Source organism: Propithecus coquereli, unplaced genomic scaffold (genome assembly GCF_000956105.1).
Source record: "Propithecus coquereli isolate 6110/MARCELLA unplaced genomic scaffold, Pcoq_1.0 Scaffold73, whole genome shotgun sequence".
Lineage (NCBI taxonomy): Eukaryota > Metazoa > Chordata > Mammalia > Primates > Indriidae > Propithecus > Propithecus coquereli.
The window spans coordinates 3,990,884-4,006,605 of NW_012153396.1; the positions used below are offsets into that span (position 1 = coordinate 3,990,884).

Consider the following 15,722-nt stretch of genomic DNA (forward strand, 5'->3'; position numbering starts at 1 on the left):
GGCTTCCAACGCGGGCTACATCTGGTGGCAGGTGTCTTAGTGTATCCCTCCCAGGACCAGGTAAGGTGCCTTGCGACCCTCGCCACGTCTACCTGCAATCCCCACATTTCAGAAGGGAGCTAGGATTTCTGTCCTGGCTGCCCAGATGGGGCTGCAGCTAAACTTCCACCTACATAAGCCACGTGGCGAGAGGAATGCCCTGGGGTTGCCGATGGACACCTTCCCTCTGATCCGCATTGCCTTCGAGTGCCAGGCTGAGCGGCTGGGGCGTTATGAACTGCTCTCCCATCTCCACGGCTCTGTGTCCGCATTGGGAATGGGGGAGTCCCGAAGGGGGGAGGCCATCTGTCGGAGGGCAAGAAGCAGCCTCTCCCTGAGACTGGCCCTGAGCCCTGCGGTGAGCTGAAAGCAGGGGTGGAAGGCATTTTGGGATCGGCCAGGTTTTGCTAAGCTACATTGGACTGGGCGAGGCAAAAATGGGTCTGCATTTCCAGCCAACGGAGAGTAAGAGGGGTTCTGGGTAGGTTTGGAAGTGCTGTGTCGCACCCCTTTCCCATGGAGAGGAACGTCAGAGTTTAGCACATTCGTGCCAGGCCCTGTTCTAGACGCTGGTTACACAGCAATGGACAAAATCTGCCCTCATGGAAATTCCATCCTTCCTAGTGAAATGCTTTTCATCCAAGATTTTATTTCATTCTCACAACCCCTGGAAATTGGTTATACAGTTGAGGACTTGTAAACACTGTTTACACTGTTTACAGTGTTTGCTTATAACACTATTGTTCAAGTAGGAGGAACAGAAAGGTTTATATCTATGATGTAACCAAGAACTTTTAAGAGCTGATAAAGTCTAGGTGAGCCTGGAAGTTTCCAGATGCATGTGTCCCTGTTACCTACCTCATTGGGTTTTTGTGAGCGTTATGTGAATTATATGTCAAGTACATAGAGCATTGCCTGCCACAAAGGAGGTGTTATATAGTGATCCTCCTGCCTCAGCCTCTGGAGTAGCTGGGGCTACAGCCAGCACTACCACACTGGGCTAATATTTTTATTTTTTGTAGAGGGTCTCACTATGTTGCCCAGGCTGGTGTTGAACTCCTGGCTTTGAGTGATCCCCCTGCATCAGCCTCCCAGCCTACTGTGCTGGCCATGGGTTAGCTATTATTAATAGTTTCATCTAGGTTTTTGGCCTTTGCCTCTCTTCCTATCAGCAGTTTTTCCAGTCTAGTTAATATGTTGGAGTGTAAGCAGAGTTGTCCTGAATGATGCTTAACTATTTATGCATTCAACTAAAGTATTTTTAAAACATCTGCAACTTGCATACCTGCTTCAGATCCTTGGGGAGAAAACTCAGTTCAGCATCTTGACTAGGGAGTTACAAAATGAATGGTTAGTTTAGAGCATGAACTCCTATAATTCACCCATCTTTAGACTGTTAGCTTTTTGTGGAAAAGGCAGGTCGGGTGCAGTAGCTCACACCTGTAATCCCAGCACTTTGGGAGACTGAGGTGGAAGGATCGCTTGAGCCTAGGAGTTTGAGGTTACCATGAGCTATGATCACACCACTACTCTCCAGCCTGGGAGACAGTGCAAGACCCCACCTCTGAAAAAAAAAAAAAAAAAATTAAAACCTAAAAAAAAAGGCAGGGCAGATTTCTCTTTCTAAGTTGTCTGGTGTCTAACATAATGGTTGCCTTGGAGTAGATGAGTGTCCATAAGCATATACATGGGTCTGTTCCTTTAATTGTTATTATCATTCCCCAACTTGCTCTAGGCAGCCTTAACCCTAATCCTCACCTCTCTCAGGGGTCTTTGTGTCTGCCTTTCTAGAGTCTTTGGGTGCCTTGATCTTCCTCTGATGTGAGTACAAGCAATGACGTTTTGTTTTTCTCTCTACCTGGAGCTACAAATAGGAGAATCTTGGGCACTTCCCTCTCTTGTAAGAGGATACCTCAGAATGGGTTTAAGCCCGTTCTGTGAGCTCTGATACTGTTTGCCAGAGAAAATCAGCTCTGTCTAGGAAGGATGAGCATTGTTTCAGGGGAAGTAGTAGCCTATTTCATTTTTTTTCTTTTCTTTTCTCTCGCTTTTTTTTTTCTTTTCTTTTTTTTTTTTTTTGTTCGAGATAGGGTCTTGCTGTGTTGTCTGGGCTAGAGTGCAGTGACATCATCCATCATCATAGCTCACTGCAGCCTCCAACTCCTGGGCTCAAGCCATCCTCCTACCCCATGCTCCCAAGTAGCTGGGGCTACAGGTGTGCCACCATGCCCGGCTAATTTTTATTTTTTGTAGAGATGGGGTCTCACTATTACCCAGGCTGATCTTAAACTCCTGGGCTCAAGTGATCCTCCTGCCTCAGCCTTCCTAAGTGGTAGGATTACTGGCATGAGCCAACATGTCCAGCCTCCTCCTTTCTTTCTTTCTCTTTGTTTTAAAAAGACATGACAAGTAGGCTATAGTGGCTAGGGGACCTGTCTAGGTAACTAACTAACCCTTGTAACCTTAGGAAAGTAAGGCCCTAGCTATTGTTGGATCTTTGAGGATCTGTTTATGGTTCATCTTTATATGTGCCACAAATGCTTACTGCAAGGCCAGGTGTGCCACAAATGCTCACTGTTCTGGTCCAATCAATGTGAACCATTCTAGGCTTCAGTTTCCTCTTCTGTAAACTGAGATCTTGAATCCCTAATGCCTTTAAGTTGTGACGTTCTCTAATCCTAGATGGGAGGTGTTTAGTCCGTTTAGTGTTGCTATAAAGGAATATGTGAGGCTGAGTAATTTATAAAGAAGTTTATTTAACTCATGGTTCTGCTGGCTGGAAGGTTCAAGATTGAACATCTGTTGAGGGCCTCAGGCTATTTCCACTAGTGGCAGAAAGTGAAGAGGAGCTGACACGTGCAGAGATCACATGGCGTGAGAGGAAGCAGGAGAGGAGAAGGAGGTGCCAGGCTCTTTTTAACAACCAGCTCTCGCTAGAACTAATATAATAAAAACGCAGTCATTCCCCCTGCACCAGGGAGAGCATTAATCTAATCATGAGGGATCTGTCCGCAACCACCCGGACACCTCCCATTAGGCCCTGCCTCTAACATTGGTGATCAAATTTCAACATGAGGTTTGTAGGGGTCAAACATTCAAACTATGGCAGGAGGTATTAGCTAATCACTTGTCTGAGTTCTACCTCCTACCTTGTTCCTAGTAGTGGAACCATAATCCTTCAGAAATTGGGCCACCCTGGACATGATAGTGACCTTTTCAGGGAAGACTAGATGTGGCTTGTGTAGGAGGAGGGAGAGTAACCGTGGAAGAAAACTTAGAGACCAGATATGACCCAGTACAGGCAAGGTAGATGATTTGCAGCTTCATGAAAGAAAGGCTGCTCTTCCTTCTGTAACCCAGGCAGTTTCTGGGTTTAACTTAAAAGGAGTGACATCCTTTTTTTTTCTTTTTTGCTACTTGGCAGGATCAACCAGGTAGGAGTAACATCCTTGATGCCAAGAGAATGCAAGAATAAATCAGAATTCATTTCGGGCAGGCAGTACAGATTTTTAGAGGGCATGTGAGAGATGTAGCAGTGAACATTACAGACATCTCCTAATGCTCATGAGCCTTACAGTCTGTCAGGGGAGGCAGATTTTATAACAGTAAATGACAAGAAGGTGACGGTTACAAAAGCCCAGCATGCTGCAAAGGTCAGGATGCTGGAGGAATATATGACAGAAGGACTTGAGTTTGCCTTGAAAGAGTCAAGGAACTGTGCCCATTGGGGGACAGTGGGTGTTGGGGAAAACGTTCCAGAAAGATAATTTAGATTTTTTTTTTTTGGCCTTATGTCTTATATAAGGCAGGGACTGTGCAGTTTCTATACTGACCTCAGTTAAGAAGGCAAAGCCTGTTGCATAATTTAGCAAATGATTACCCCTTCATGTTAGAAGTGCTTTCATTATGAGAGGCAGAGGGCTTTGCAATGTTGAGCTGAGGGCGGGGAGAGATGTCAGAGAAGGTCTGGCCGTGTGTGTTGACGGGGAGGAATAGCATTTTGCTGAGTCGGCTTTTTCTAGCAGGCATGAACCTGGGGCTTGGTAAACCAAGGCACTGTGTGATCTGCGGGCCAGTGTAGAGTCCAGGAAAGTGAACTCTCTTCCCTTCCTCCCACTCCTAGTTCCGGACTGAGAGAAATGCCTTTGGTCTTAGAACCAGCCTGCAGGAGGCCAAGTGGAGTGGGAGGGGAGAAGGCAAGAGTTTTGGCAGCGGACGCTTGCTGCCTGCCTTCTGACTTGCAGAGGTTGCCACTTCTGCGGTAGCATCAGGGCCAGGCCAGGTGCTGTGGATACTCCATGTCGGCCTCTGCTCCTCTCCTGGTTCCTTCCTCTTGGGAAATGACTTAGCCGCAGCACGTCAACTTCCTGAAGTCTCTTCCACCCTATCAAAAAACCTAAAAATTCACCACTACTCTCTCTTCTCCCACTTGGTTCCTTCCCCCTCCTGTCTCTCTGGTGGTTCTTTCCCACCTCTCGGGGCTTCCTTTTCTCAGCTCACTTCTTAAGTGTGGTTTTTCAGGGTTTGCCCATTCTGTGTATTCTCATTGGAAAACTTTATCTTAAACCACCTCGATGCTGCTGACTCAACTTTTTCCTTCCAGCCCAGAACTCTGTGCTTTCTGTCAAGCCTGAATACCCGCTTGCTGCTGAGCTGGCCCTCTCATGCAGCAAGCGCCTGAATACTTGTGCTAAGCACTGGGACAACAGTGGAGAGCAAAATGAACACACCCCCTGACTTCAGAGGTGACTATTTAAGTTAGTTAAGATGATATTTTTCAGAAAAAAGACAAATGGCCTAGGAATAGAAGGTATAGAAGTAAATCTGAAAATTATCCCTAAAGAATGAAAGGATAAGTAGGTGTTACTTAGTCAAGAGGGGAGGGAATAGCTTTTGGACAGGGTAGGGCATTTGGAAAGAGCCCAAGACGGGAAGCAGCCTATTGCATTAATCAAGTCCCATGGCACTTAAAACTCAACACATAGAAAATCAAGCTCATTATTTTCTCCCTTAAAGCCTATTTTTCTACTCTCTCTGACTCAGCACCTTGTTGCCCAAGTCAGAAACTCCAGGTATCACTCTAGGTATTTGTGATGTGTCAACTTGGCTAGGCTAAGCTAAGCTCCCTGCGTTCCCTCTCTGGTCCGGTTCCAGTTATGGTGGGAGCTTAGCACACCTTCTTCCAGTTTTTCAGACACATGCTAATCTAAGTGCTGCCGTGAAGGGATTTTGCAGATGTAATTAAAGCCCTCAATTGGTTGGCTTTAAGTTAATCAAAAGTGAGATTATCCCTGGTGGCCTGACCTAATCAGATGGAAGCCCTTCAAAGGAGGGTCAGGCACCCCCCAACCATGAGGTCTGAGTCTCTGAGCCATAACCCATGTGACTCTCCTTTCCCCAGGATGGTCTGTTTCTGGCTGCCTGCCCTGCTGACTGTGGCCTTGCTTAGCCACCTGCCACAATTATGTAAGCCAATTAGCTGATTCCTCGTAATAAATCGATTTTTTATATTTTTATATATTTATTATATAAAGGATATATATATTAATATATATCTACTGATTCTGCTTCTCTGGTTGAACCCCGATACAATATTCCTCTAATACCCAATTGCTTAGCAAATCCTAAGATTCTGCTTGTTTAAAAGGTTCTCTCCTTTTGGTCTCTCCTCTGAGTGCACCTGGGGCCGTTTGTGCCTCTCTCCTTCTTGCCTGGATTATTAGATTTCCCTTCCAGGCAGTCTCTGCGTCCTGTGAGGTTGTGCCACATCCTGTTTATTCTCACGAGTGCCTGGAGCGTCCCTTCTAAACTACACATCTGATCTTGTCGCTTTTCTTCTTAAAATCCTTTAATGACTTCCTGAAATTTTCAGGCAAAAATTCAAAGGCCTTAGCTTTCTTCGTGTGACTGCATTTTCTCATTTTCTCACCTCTCTTAGCGTATCAACCATACTTCTTTTGAAAACTTTTTTAGTTTGTTGCCCTAGAGTGTGGGGTATACATTTACCACTAATCCACGTCCACTTTCAAATAACACTATACCTCTTCGTGGGTAGCACAATTACCTTATAATAGTATATTCCCAGTTCCTTCCTGCCATCCTTGATGTTATTGGGGTCATGCATTTTACTTATCTGTAAGCTATAGTCATTGAATACATTGTCGCTGTTATCATTTTGAACAAATTGTTACCTGTTTGCTGTTAATTCAGAATAAGAAAAATAAAGATTTTATTTATTCCTTCACTTCCTTCATTTAGTTCATTTATTCCTTCTCTGACACTCTTTCTTTATGTGGGTCTGAGTTCATAACCTATATAATTTTCTCTCCAACTTCTTTTAACATTTTGGAAGTCAGGTCTACTGGCAACAAAGTCTATCAATTTCGTTTGTCCAAGAAGTCTTTATTGCTTCTTCACTTTTGAAAGGTAATTTCACTGGATACAGAATTTTAGGTTGGGTTTTTCTTCTTTAACACTTTAAATATTCCACTCTATTCTCTTCTTGCTTGCCGGATTTCTGAAGAGAAATCTGATGTAGTTCTTACCCTTGCCTCTCTGTAGGTAAGGTTTCGTTTCCTCCTCTGGCTACTTTTCCTTATTTCCTTTATCTTTGATTTTCTGCAGTTTGAATATGATATGCCTAGGTGTAGGGTGTTTGGTAGTTATCCTGCTTGATGTTCTCTGAGCCTCCCGGATCTATGTTTTGATTTCTGTCATTCATTTTGGAAAATTCTCAATCATCATTACTTCAAATATTTTTTCCTGTTCCTTTCTCTCTTCTCCTTCTGGTATTTCTATTAACACGTATGTTGTACCTTTTATAGTTGTCCCACAGTTCCTGGATATTCTGGTTTTTTATTCTTTTTTCTGCTTTGCGTTTCCATTTGGGAGGTTTCTGTTGACACATTCAAGCTCACTGATTTCCTTGGCCGTGTCTGGCCTACTGTTGAAATCATCAGTGGTTTTCTTCATCTCTGTAACAGTGTTTTTGATTCCTAAAATTTCCTTTCGACTCTTTCTTAGGAATTTCCATCTTTCTGCCTACATTATCCATCTGTTCTTGTATGTTGTCCACTTTTCCCTTGAGATTCCTGAGCGTATTAATCATAGTTATTTTAAATTCCTGGTCTGATAAATCCAAAATCTCTGTTGTAGGCTAGGCGCGGTGGCTCACGCCTGTAATCCTAGCACTCTGGAAGGGCCGAGGCGGGCGGATCGTTCTGAGCTCAGGAGTTCGAGACCAGCCTGAGCAAGAGCGAGACCCCGTCTCTACTAAAAATAGAAAGAAATTAATCGGACAACTAAAAATATATAGAAAAAATTAGCCGGGCATGGTGGCACATGCCTGTAGTCCCAGCTCCTTGGGAGGCTGAGGCCATAGGATCGCTTGAGCCCAGGAGTTTGAGGTTGCTGTGAGCTAGGATGACGCCACGGCACTCTAGCCCGGACAACACAGTGAGACTCTGTCTCAAAAAAAAAAAAAACAAAAAAACCCCAAATCTCTGTTGTAAGTGAATCTGGTTCTGATGCTTGGTTTGTTTCTTCAAACTGTGTTTTTTACTTTTGAGTATGCCTTGTAATTTTTTGTTGAAATCCAGACACAAGGGACCTGGCTGGTAAAAGGAACTGAGGTGTGAGGTTTTATGTTTATCTGGCTAGGAGTTAGGCTGTGTTTACTGTTTGCCGTAGCTGTAGGTGTCAAAGGCCAAAATTTCATCTGGTATCCTTGTTTTTGTCTCCTCTGTCATCTTTGGGCTTCTAGAGACTTCTTAAATAAGGTGTGAGCCTTGCAGTTTTTCCTGTTGTAATCCCTTGTGGTTACACAGCAGCCCCCCTGATGCAGTGGTAGGTAGGGGAGGGGAAGCATGCTACAGTCCTATGATGAGGTCTTAGTCTTCTAGTGAGCCTGTGCCCTTGACCTTCACAAGTGCTTCTCAGCCTCCCCTCACCCCACTTCAGGTGGGCAGGAAGGCAAGAGGAGGCTGGAGTTCCTCTCCCCCAAACTGGATAGGTTCTGGTAAAATAGTTTCCTTTGAGAGCAGGCCTTGTTAAGAACAGCGGGGCTGGATGCCATGGAGGCCTGTAGTCAGTCCCACCTCCTTGCCAGGCAGAGAAGGGAGGATTGTTTCAGCCCAGGAATTCGAGGCTGCAGTGTGCTATGATTGAGCCTAGGAAGAGCCACTGCACTCTAGCCTAAGCAACATAGCTAGACCCCATTTCTAAAAAATAAAATTTTAAAAAGAAGAAGAAGAGAGGGCTCTGGATGTTTTTCAAAATGGCTACTTTTCCCACCTCCTTGCCCAAAGCACCTATTATATATTATTTCATAGGTAGGCTCTTTTTTTTTTTTTTTTTTTTTGAGACAAAGTCTTGCTCTGTTGCCCGGGCTAGAGTGCTGTGGTGTCAGCCTAGCTCACAGCAACCTCAAACTCCTGGGCTCAAGCAATCCTCCTGCCTCAGCCTCCCGAGTAGCTGGGACTACAGGCATGCGCCACTATGCCTGGCTAGTTTTTATATATATATTTTTAGTTGTCCAGATCATTTCTTTCTATTTTTTAGTAGAGACGGGGGTCTCGCTGTTGCTCAGGCTGGTCTCGAACTCCTGACCTTGAGCGATCCACCGCCTCGGCCTCCCAGAGTGCCAGGATTACAGGTGTGAGCCACCACGCCCAGCCTTATGGGTAGGCTCTTATTCCCCAGTCCGACTCAAGGCTCCCCAAGGACAGACATTGTACTGTCCCTTTTTCCAGTCTCTCTTGCAGCGTAGTAAAGCACAGGGCTGGCCACCTGCAGGCCTGCAGGACATACATGTTGGTGCCCAATTGCTGTCTGGTGACCACTCTCCGGGGCTCTCCCCAGCCGAGTCAGATGGTGCCCAGTAGTTGGTAAAAGCAGGCAGCCTGCAACAGTGGGATGTGCTCAGGGCTTCTGGGGCAGGCTTTGATTTGAGGGATAATCCTCATTCTTCCTCTCTCTCTTAAGTCCACAGTTGTGTGTGTGAGCAAAGATGGAGGCCGACCTGTCTAGCTTTGACATCGATGCTCCCCGTTGGGACCAGGGCACTTTCCTGGGGCGAGTGAAACATTTCTTCAACATCACGGACCCCCGCACCGTGTTTGTGCCGGAGCAGAAGCTGGACTGGGCCAAGGCAGTGGTGGAGAAGAGCAGGTGAATGGTTAAGAGAAGAGGCTGAAGGCAGTAGGGTGACATTGATGGCATCCTCAAAGGAGGAAGTGGAAACTGAAGGCGAAGGAATGGGCAGAGATCTCAGGAGGGAAGGAGAAATGAGAGTGGGAGACTGGGAGGCATCGGCCAGGCTGGCTGGTAACTGCCTGTTGTCCTTGGGTGACAGGATGGGGGTCGTGCCCCCAGGTACCCAAGTGGAACAGCTACTGTATGCCAAGAAGCTATATGACTCAGCCTTCCACCCTGACACCGGGGAGAAGATGAATGTCATTGGGCGCATGTCCTTCCAGGTCCCTGGCGGCATGATCATCACAGGCTTCATGCTCCAGTTCTACAGGTGGGACCCGGCAGCAAGGCAGTGGGAGGGGCAGCTGCTGGATTCACTAGCAGGGAGCCATAATAATCCTCTTTTCTGATCACTTACCAGGTACCCGGCACTGTGCTAAGTTCTTTGCTTGTATTGCCTCATTTAACCCTCTCAACAGCCCTGCACCTAGGTACCATTATCATCTGTACTTTATAGATGAAGAACTGGAGTTCTGGAGAGGCTAAGTAGCTTGTCCAAGTTCACACAGTCAGGAAATGTGGGTGCCTGGATTTTAACTGAGGTAGTCCTCTGTAGAAGTCTCAACAAATAAACTACCTCTTTAAAAAGTACATATTCGGGGGCGGGGGGTGGGGGGGAGAAAGGGCAACGTAAGCTAAACATTTGTACCCCCATAATATGCAGAAAAAAAACCCAATTTCATCGTTTTAAGATAAAAAAAAACAAAGTACATATTCCACAATGAATTTATTTTTATAATGTAACATCCAAATAAAAAAATAGGAAGACCCTTTCTCTGGGTTTGGTTGGGGAGAGAGTATACTTTGTAGCTGCTGGATGTGTGACTCTTCCTCCACCTTCCTCCCTCCTTCTCCCTCCTTCTCCTTCCCTCTCCTTCCCCCTGCCCCCTCCCATCTGTGCACTGTGCCTTCATTTGTTCAGTTATTGAGCTAGGCTTTGGGCCAGGTTTGGGGAATATTAAAACTTTAATACCTCCCCTAAAGGAGTTCCTAGTTTTGTTCAGGAGACTAAGAAGTGCAAACAGTTACAGTACAGCTTAGTAAGTGGTAGGTTGGGGGAAGAGCAGGGGTTGTGGGAACAGGGAGCGTGGAATGACTAACTCTGTCTCACGAAGGGCAGGGGAAGGGTCAGGAAGGTTCCAAGGAGGAAGTGAGGTCTCAACAGAGCAGGACTTGGCCACGTATGGAAGGGGGTTGGGGGATATTCCAGGCAGAGGGGCAGCATCTGCAAAAGCCCAGGTACACGAAGCAGCACAGGCACAGTTTAGGGAACTGCAAATCATGCGGCTTCACTGGTGTACCCCAAGCCCTCCCTTCCGTCCTACTCTTTGCCTCTCCTGGCCTCCCTTACTGGTAGGACGATGCCGGCCGTGATCTTCTGGCAGTGGGTGAACCAGTCCTTCAATGCCTTAGTCAACTACACCAACAGGAATGCAGCCTCCCCAACGTCAGTCAGGTAGGAGGCCTGAACCCCAGGCTGTCCTCTTACCTCCCCAGGAACAGCTCTTCTACTTGCTCATTCATTCATTCTGCAGATATTTCTTCAGTGTGTATCATGTGCTGGAATGTGTACGGTTTTAGGTGCTGGGGACACCTTGTTGAGTAAGGCATTCATGGTCCCTGTTCTGGTGGAGTTTAAGGTTTTTGTTTTGTTTGAGACAGGGTCTCACTCTGTTGCCCATGCTGGATTGCAGTGGCATCATCACAGCTCACTGCAATCTCAAACTCCTGGGCTCAGGTGATCTTCCTGCTTCAGCCTCCCGAGTAGCTGGGACTACAGGTGTGCACCACCACACCCGGCTAATTTTTTTCTATTTTTTTGTAGAAATGGGGTCCCACTACATTGCTCAGGCTGGTCTCAAACTCCCGGCAACTCAAACAGTCCTCCTGCCTCAGCCTCCCAAAGTGCTGGGATTACAGGTGTGAGCCACCACACCCAGCCAGTTTAAGGTCTTTTAAGAGAACAAGCACAATAATCTCAAGTTGTGACTGCTGCCACTGAGGACATATACAGGGTGACAAGGCAGAGAACAGCAGGGAGCGTCTGTGTAGTTAGGCCAGCCAGGGGAGCCCCTTCTGTAGAGATGACATTTCAGCTGAGTTCTGAAGGATGAGGATTCAACCATGCAAGAGCCCAGGCAAGAATTCCCCAGTAGGGAGCAGCAGCGTGCAGAGGTCCTGAGGCAGGAAGGAGCTTGGTGTGTTTAAAGTACTTGTAGAAGGCCAAGGGGGTTGGGGCGCTGTGAGTGAGCGGGAGAGGGTCGCAAGATGAGGCTGGGGACAGACCATGAGAGGTGTTCAGGCGTGGAGCCTCGTCACCAGACTTTCTCTCCCGCGTCTATAGTCTTGTCCTCTGCCAGCAGTGCTGCCCACTCCCAAGCATCTCTCTCCTCCACTAGGCAGATGGCCCTTTCCTACTTCACAGCCACAACCACGGCCGTGGCCACTGCTGTGGGCATGAACATGTTGACAAAGGTACGGCCCGGGGCTGCTGTGGGCGTGGTGGCCACTTGGGGGCAGCAGAGTCCTAGGAAAACATCCTTCCCCAGGCTGGGTGGGGGCCAGAGCCCAGCCCGGTAATGAGAACCACAGCAGGGCTACCCTAGCTTGGTCTTTCTTGGGCCTTTGAGAGAGTTTGGAGTTCCCAGACAGAGTGTCTGGGTATGTGGCAGTATCGCGGTCTCGTTTTCTTTTTGTTTTGTAGTCCTTCAGCCCCCTCCACTCCATCTTCCAGTGAGCCCAACAACTCCCGTTGTTCCTTTCCCCCACAGAGAGCGCCACCCTTGGTGGGCCGCTGGGTGCCCTTTGCCGCCGTTGCTGCAGCTAACTGTGTCAACATCCCGATGATGCGACAGCAGTGAGTATAGGGAGCCCTTTTTGTCCCCACAAACCACAAGGTTAGCAGGGAAAAGGCAAGAAACCAAGGCAGTTGGTGGCTTCGGGGGACTAAGGTGGGTGCTGGGCTGAGCCTCGGAAGGGTCCCTGAGGATTGGCTGCTCCTGGGGTGGTGGCCCCGGGAGTGGCAGGTGGCAGGTTTAGTGAGTGTGTTGAGTGTGGTGGGAGTCCCTTCCTGCATGGCGTGGGATGGGGGAGATGGGGTGGACCTGTGGGGTTTAGACTGGATCATGTCCTTTCAACTGAAACTTAAAGTTGTGAATGCTGCCCACTCCCAAAGCCCTGGGGACAGCTTATGAAATGGAGTGTAGCAGAGTGAGGAGTGTAAAGATAGAGCAGAGCCCACAAGCTTTGAAGGAAGCCAGGGGAGTTTTTCCCAGGCACACAGCTCTGAGCTTTTCAGCAGAAAAGGTAAAGGACAAACTCACTGTGTCTCCCAGTTTTTGTTTCTTGCCCAGAGAAAGCATAGGTGTCCGTCTGTTACGAGGTTCTAATGATGTAATATACATAAAGCACTCAAGACAGCACCTGGAACATAGCGAATGCTACATAAATGTTGGCTGTTATTGCTACCATTGTCATCATCATTGATATTTACAAGCTGCATTTTCTTGGGACTACTAGCAGATGGGAATTGACCGCAGGACACTTTGTAGGAAGAGCACTGCTGGAATAGCCATGCGTGCCCCATCCACGTCACTCCTATCCTCTTTCCTCCCCCAATCCAGGGGCTCTTTCTCAACAGATAATGAGACCCAGCCACCCACTGGGTATGGGCTGAGTGCTGTCAGGAACTGGCCTAAGGAGAATGGCTAGAGTATCTATTCTCTGTGGAGCAGTCACTCTGTGTCAGGTGCTGGACTAAGCACTCTGCGGGCATTATCTCATTTAATCCTCACCAGGCCCTATGAGGTGGGCTCCAGGATCATCCCCATTTTGCAGATGAGGAAAACTGAGGCTTTGGAAGGGTTAAGGACTGTACTTAAGATCACACACATACCCTGCAGTTTCAGGAGTCAACTCAGGCAGTCTGGGCCGAGGGCCACCTCGCCACCTCTCTCATCCGCTGCCCTAGAGCACTCCTGAGATGTCATTCACTGGAGTACAGAAAGAGGTGGCTTCCTAAAGCATCAATGCCCTGGCCTTGGTCCGCTGGCATGTCACATGGCTGGCATGCTTCCAGCACCTCTGTCCTAAGTCCAGCAACTCCTGTCTATGTTTAGGGAACTCATCCAGGGCATCTACGTGAAAGACAGGAATCACAAGGAGATTGGTCATTCCCAGGTGAGCAGAGGCCTCCCTTTGGGGTGGGAGGAGGGAATTCCCTCTCAGACCCTATCCCCTGCTTAGTGATCAGAGAAGGCCTGGGCACCATTATAGGACCGAGAAGCCTTCTCCCTCACTCCGTCTTCATTCCCTATCAATGTTTCCCTGTTTCTCTGTTTAGGGTAGGCCATTTATTTCCCCTCTTCATCATTTCTGGTCCTGAAGCCATAAAAGTCTAGCTGGGTGGGAGAGGGTTGGGCCACTGAGCCCCTGGCAGTTTCATCCCTTCCCTGTTAACCATCTCAGACCTGGCCATGACCCTGACCCAGTCCTCCAGAGCAGCCTATGTACACTGGATAAGTCATTCCTTACAACTTACTTTTTTCTGCCCTCAGAGAGCTGCCGCCATAGGCATCACCCAAGTGGTTATTTCTCGGATCACCATGGCAGCTCCCGCCATGAGTAAGATGGGGAGGCCCTCCCATCCTGGGGATCCTGGAACACAGGGTGGAGGCCTCAACCACACTCAGCTTTCGGGTGGAAGGTGGGACCCCAGCCTCTACAGCCATGCTTCTCAAACTGCTTTGCTTGAATGCTTTGTGCCCAGGAGAACCACGCTAGTTCCTTAGAACATCGATTAATCAGAGATTTGGAGGAGACAGTTATGTTCATTCAACTAATACTTTTTTTTTTTTTGGAGACAGCGTCTCGCTCTGTTGCCCGGGCTAGAGTGCTGTGGCGTCAGCCTAGCTCACAGCAACCTGAAACTCCTAGGCTTAAACGATCCGTCTGCCTCAGCCTCCCAAGTAGCTGGGACTACAGGCATGCGCCAGCATGCCCGGCTAATTTTTTCTATGTATTTTTGGTTGTCCAGATAATTTCTTTCTATTTTTAGTAGAGACGGGATCTTGCTCTTGTCCGGCTGGTCTCAAACTCCTGACCTCGAGTGATCCACCCGCCTCGGCCTCCCAGAGTGCTAGGATTATAGGCATGAGCCACCATGCCCGGCTCAACTAATACTTATTAAGTAACATCGCTTAATGTGCTGGACACAGTGCAAGGTTCTAGGGAGACAGCGGTAGAGAAAATAAGTTCCTGGCCCTGGTTTGCTTCCAGCAAGGACATATTGCAGGATAGGATACAAAATTTGCTCGCAGGAGCCTTCAAAGATGTTTCTGAGTTTTGAGAAGGATGCTTTGAGCCTAGCAGCACATGTTCTCCTGTTACTGCAGGTGTGCAGGTTGAGGAGTTTGGGAAGCACGGTCCCACTGGGACTTAGGGGAGAGGGGCTGAGGGTGGCCATGCCCACTACGTAGGTCTTCTGTTCTTCTCCCAAATGGAGCTTCTGGGGAAGGAGGGGGATCACTCAGTCCCTGATCTGACTTCAGAAGGAGTCCTGGGGAGAGTCTTCAACCCTCTCTCAGCTTCTCCCCTGGTCTCTTCCAGTCTTGCTGCCAGTCGTCATGGAAAGGCTGGAGAAGCTGCGCTTCATGCAGGTAGGCAGGGTTTCCTTTTGCATCTTTCCTTCCCAGAGTGCCCCATCCACACCTGTGCCTGGGGACTCCTGAACTCCCATCCTTCCCTCTAAGCGCCACACCACCATCTCACTCAGGTGGAGCCCATACCAATCCCTGCTGGCCTCCTGCTTAGACCTCATAGCCAGTCCCCTGACCTGGTTCGCAGAGAGCAAAGAGAAGGCCCCTTCTCCTCCCCTTCAGGGCCTGGGGGTCCTCACCTGCTGTTCTTCTAGCTGGCTGATCCATGGCAGGGCAGCATGGGGTTCACCTTAAAGTATAGAAGTCCCACGTGGGTCTCTCTTTTGTTTTTGTGCAGAAAGTCAAGGTCCTGCATGCCCCATTGCAGGTCATGCTGTCTGGGTGCTTGTGAGTATTGTGTTTTGATGTTTTGGGTTCTTGGTGGCTGGGGATCTGTCTTCTTGGCTGGGCGCAGTGGCTCACGCCTGTAATCCTAGCCCTCTGGGAGGCCGAGGCGGGCGGATCATTTGAGCTCAGGAGTTTGAGACCAGCTTGAGCAAGAGCGAGACCCCATCTCTACTAAAAACAGAAAGAAATTAGCTGGACAGCTAAAAAAATAAAATAAAATAAAAAATAAAAAAAAGAATACTTGGTCCATCTGGAGAGCTCTTATCCCATGGTTTTTTTTGTTTTGTTTTTTGTGTTTTTTTTGAGACAGAGTCGCACTCTCTTGCCTGGGGCGAGTGCCGTGGCATCAGCCTAGCTCACAGCAACCTCAAACTCCTGGTCTCAGCC

General features: G+C 48.1%; 2 protein-coding genes across 2 annotated transcripts in view; one reads left to right on the forward strand and one right to left on the reverse strand.

Annotated features, from left to right (window-relative positions):
- The window catches only part of ARL3 (ADP-ribosylation factor-like 3), a 46,701-nt gene extending 46,464 nt beyond the window's left edge, over positions 1-237 (reverse strand). Inside the window, exon 1 of the mRNA XM_012661634.1 lies at positions 174-237. Within this exon, the coding sequence (XP_012517088.1) occupies positions 174-237 (64 nt within the window). The remainder of the gene's footprint in view (positions 1-173) is intronic.
- Positions 7-15,722, forward strand: part of SFXN2 (sideroflexin 2) — a 19,706-nt gene continuing 3,990 nt past the window's right edge. Inside the window, exons 1-10 of the mRNA XM_012661782.1 lie at positions 7-60; positions 9,022-9,207; positions 9,392-9,562; positions 10,649-10,747; positions 11,691-11,766; positions 12,063-12,148; positions 13,410-13,470; positions 13,848-13,914; positions 14,899-14,948; positions 15,286-15,335. Coding sequence (XP_012517236.1) covers positions 9,047-9,207; positions 9,392-9,562; positions 10,649-10,747; positions 11,691-11,766; positions 12,063-12,148; positions 13,410-13,470; positions 13,848-13,914; positions 14,899-14,948; positions 15,286-15,335 — 821 coding nt within the window. The 5' untranslated portion in view covers positions 7-60; positions 9,022-9,046. The remainder of the gene's footprint in view (positions 61-9,021; positions 9,208-9,391; positions 9,563-10,648; positions 10,748-11,690; positions 11,767-12,062; positions 12,149-13,409; positions 13,471-13,847; positions 13,915-14,898; positions 14,949-15,285; positions 15,336-15,722) is intronic.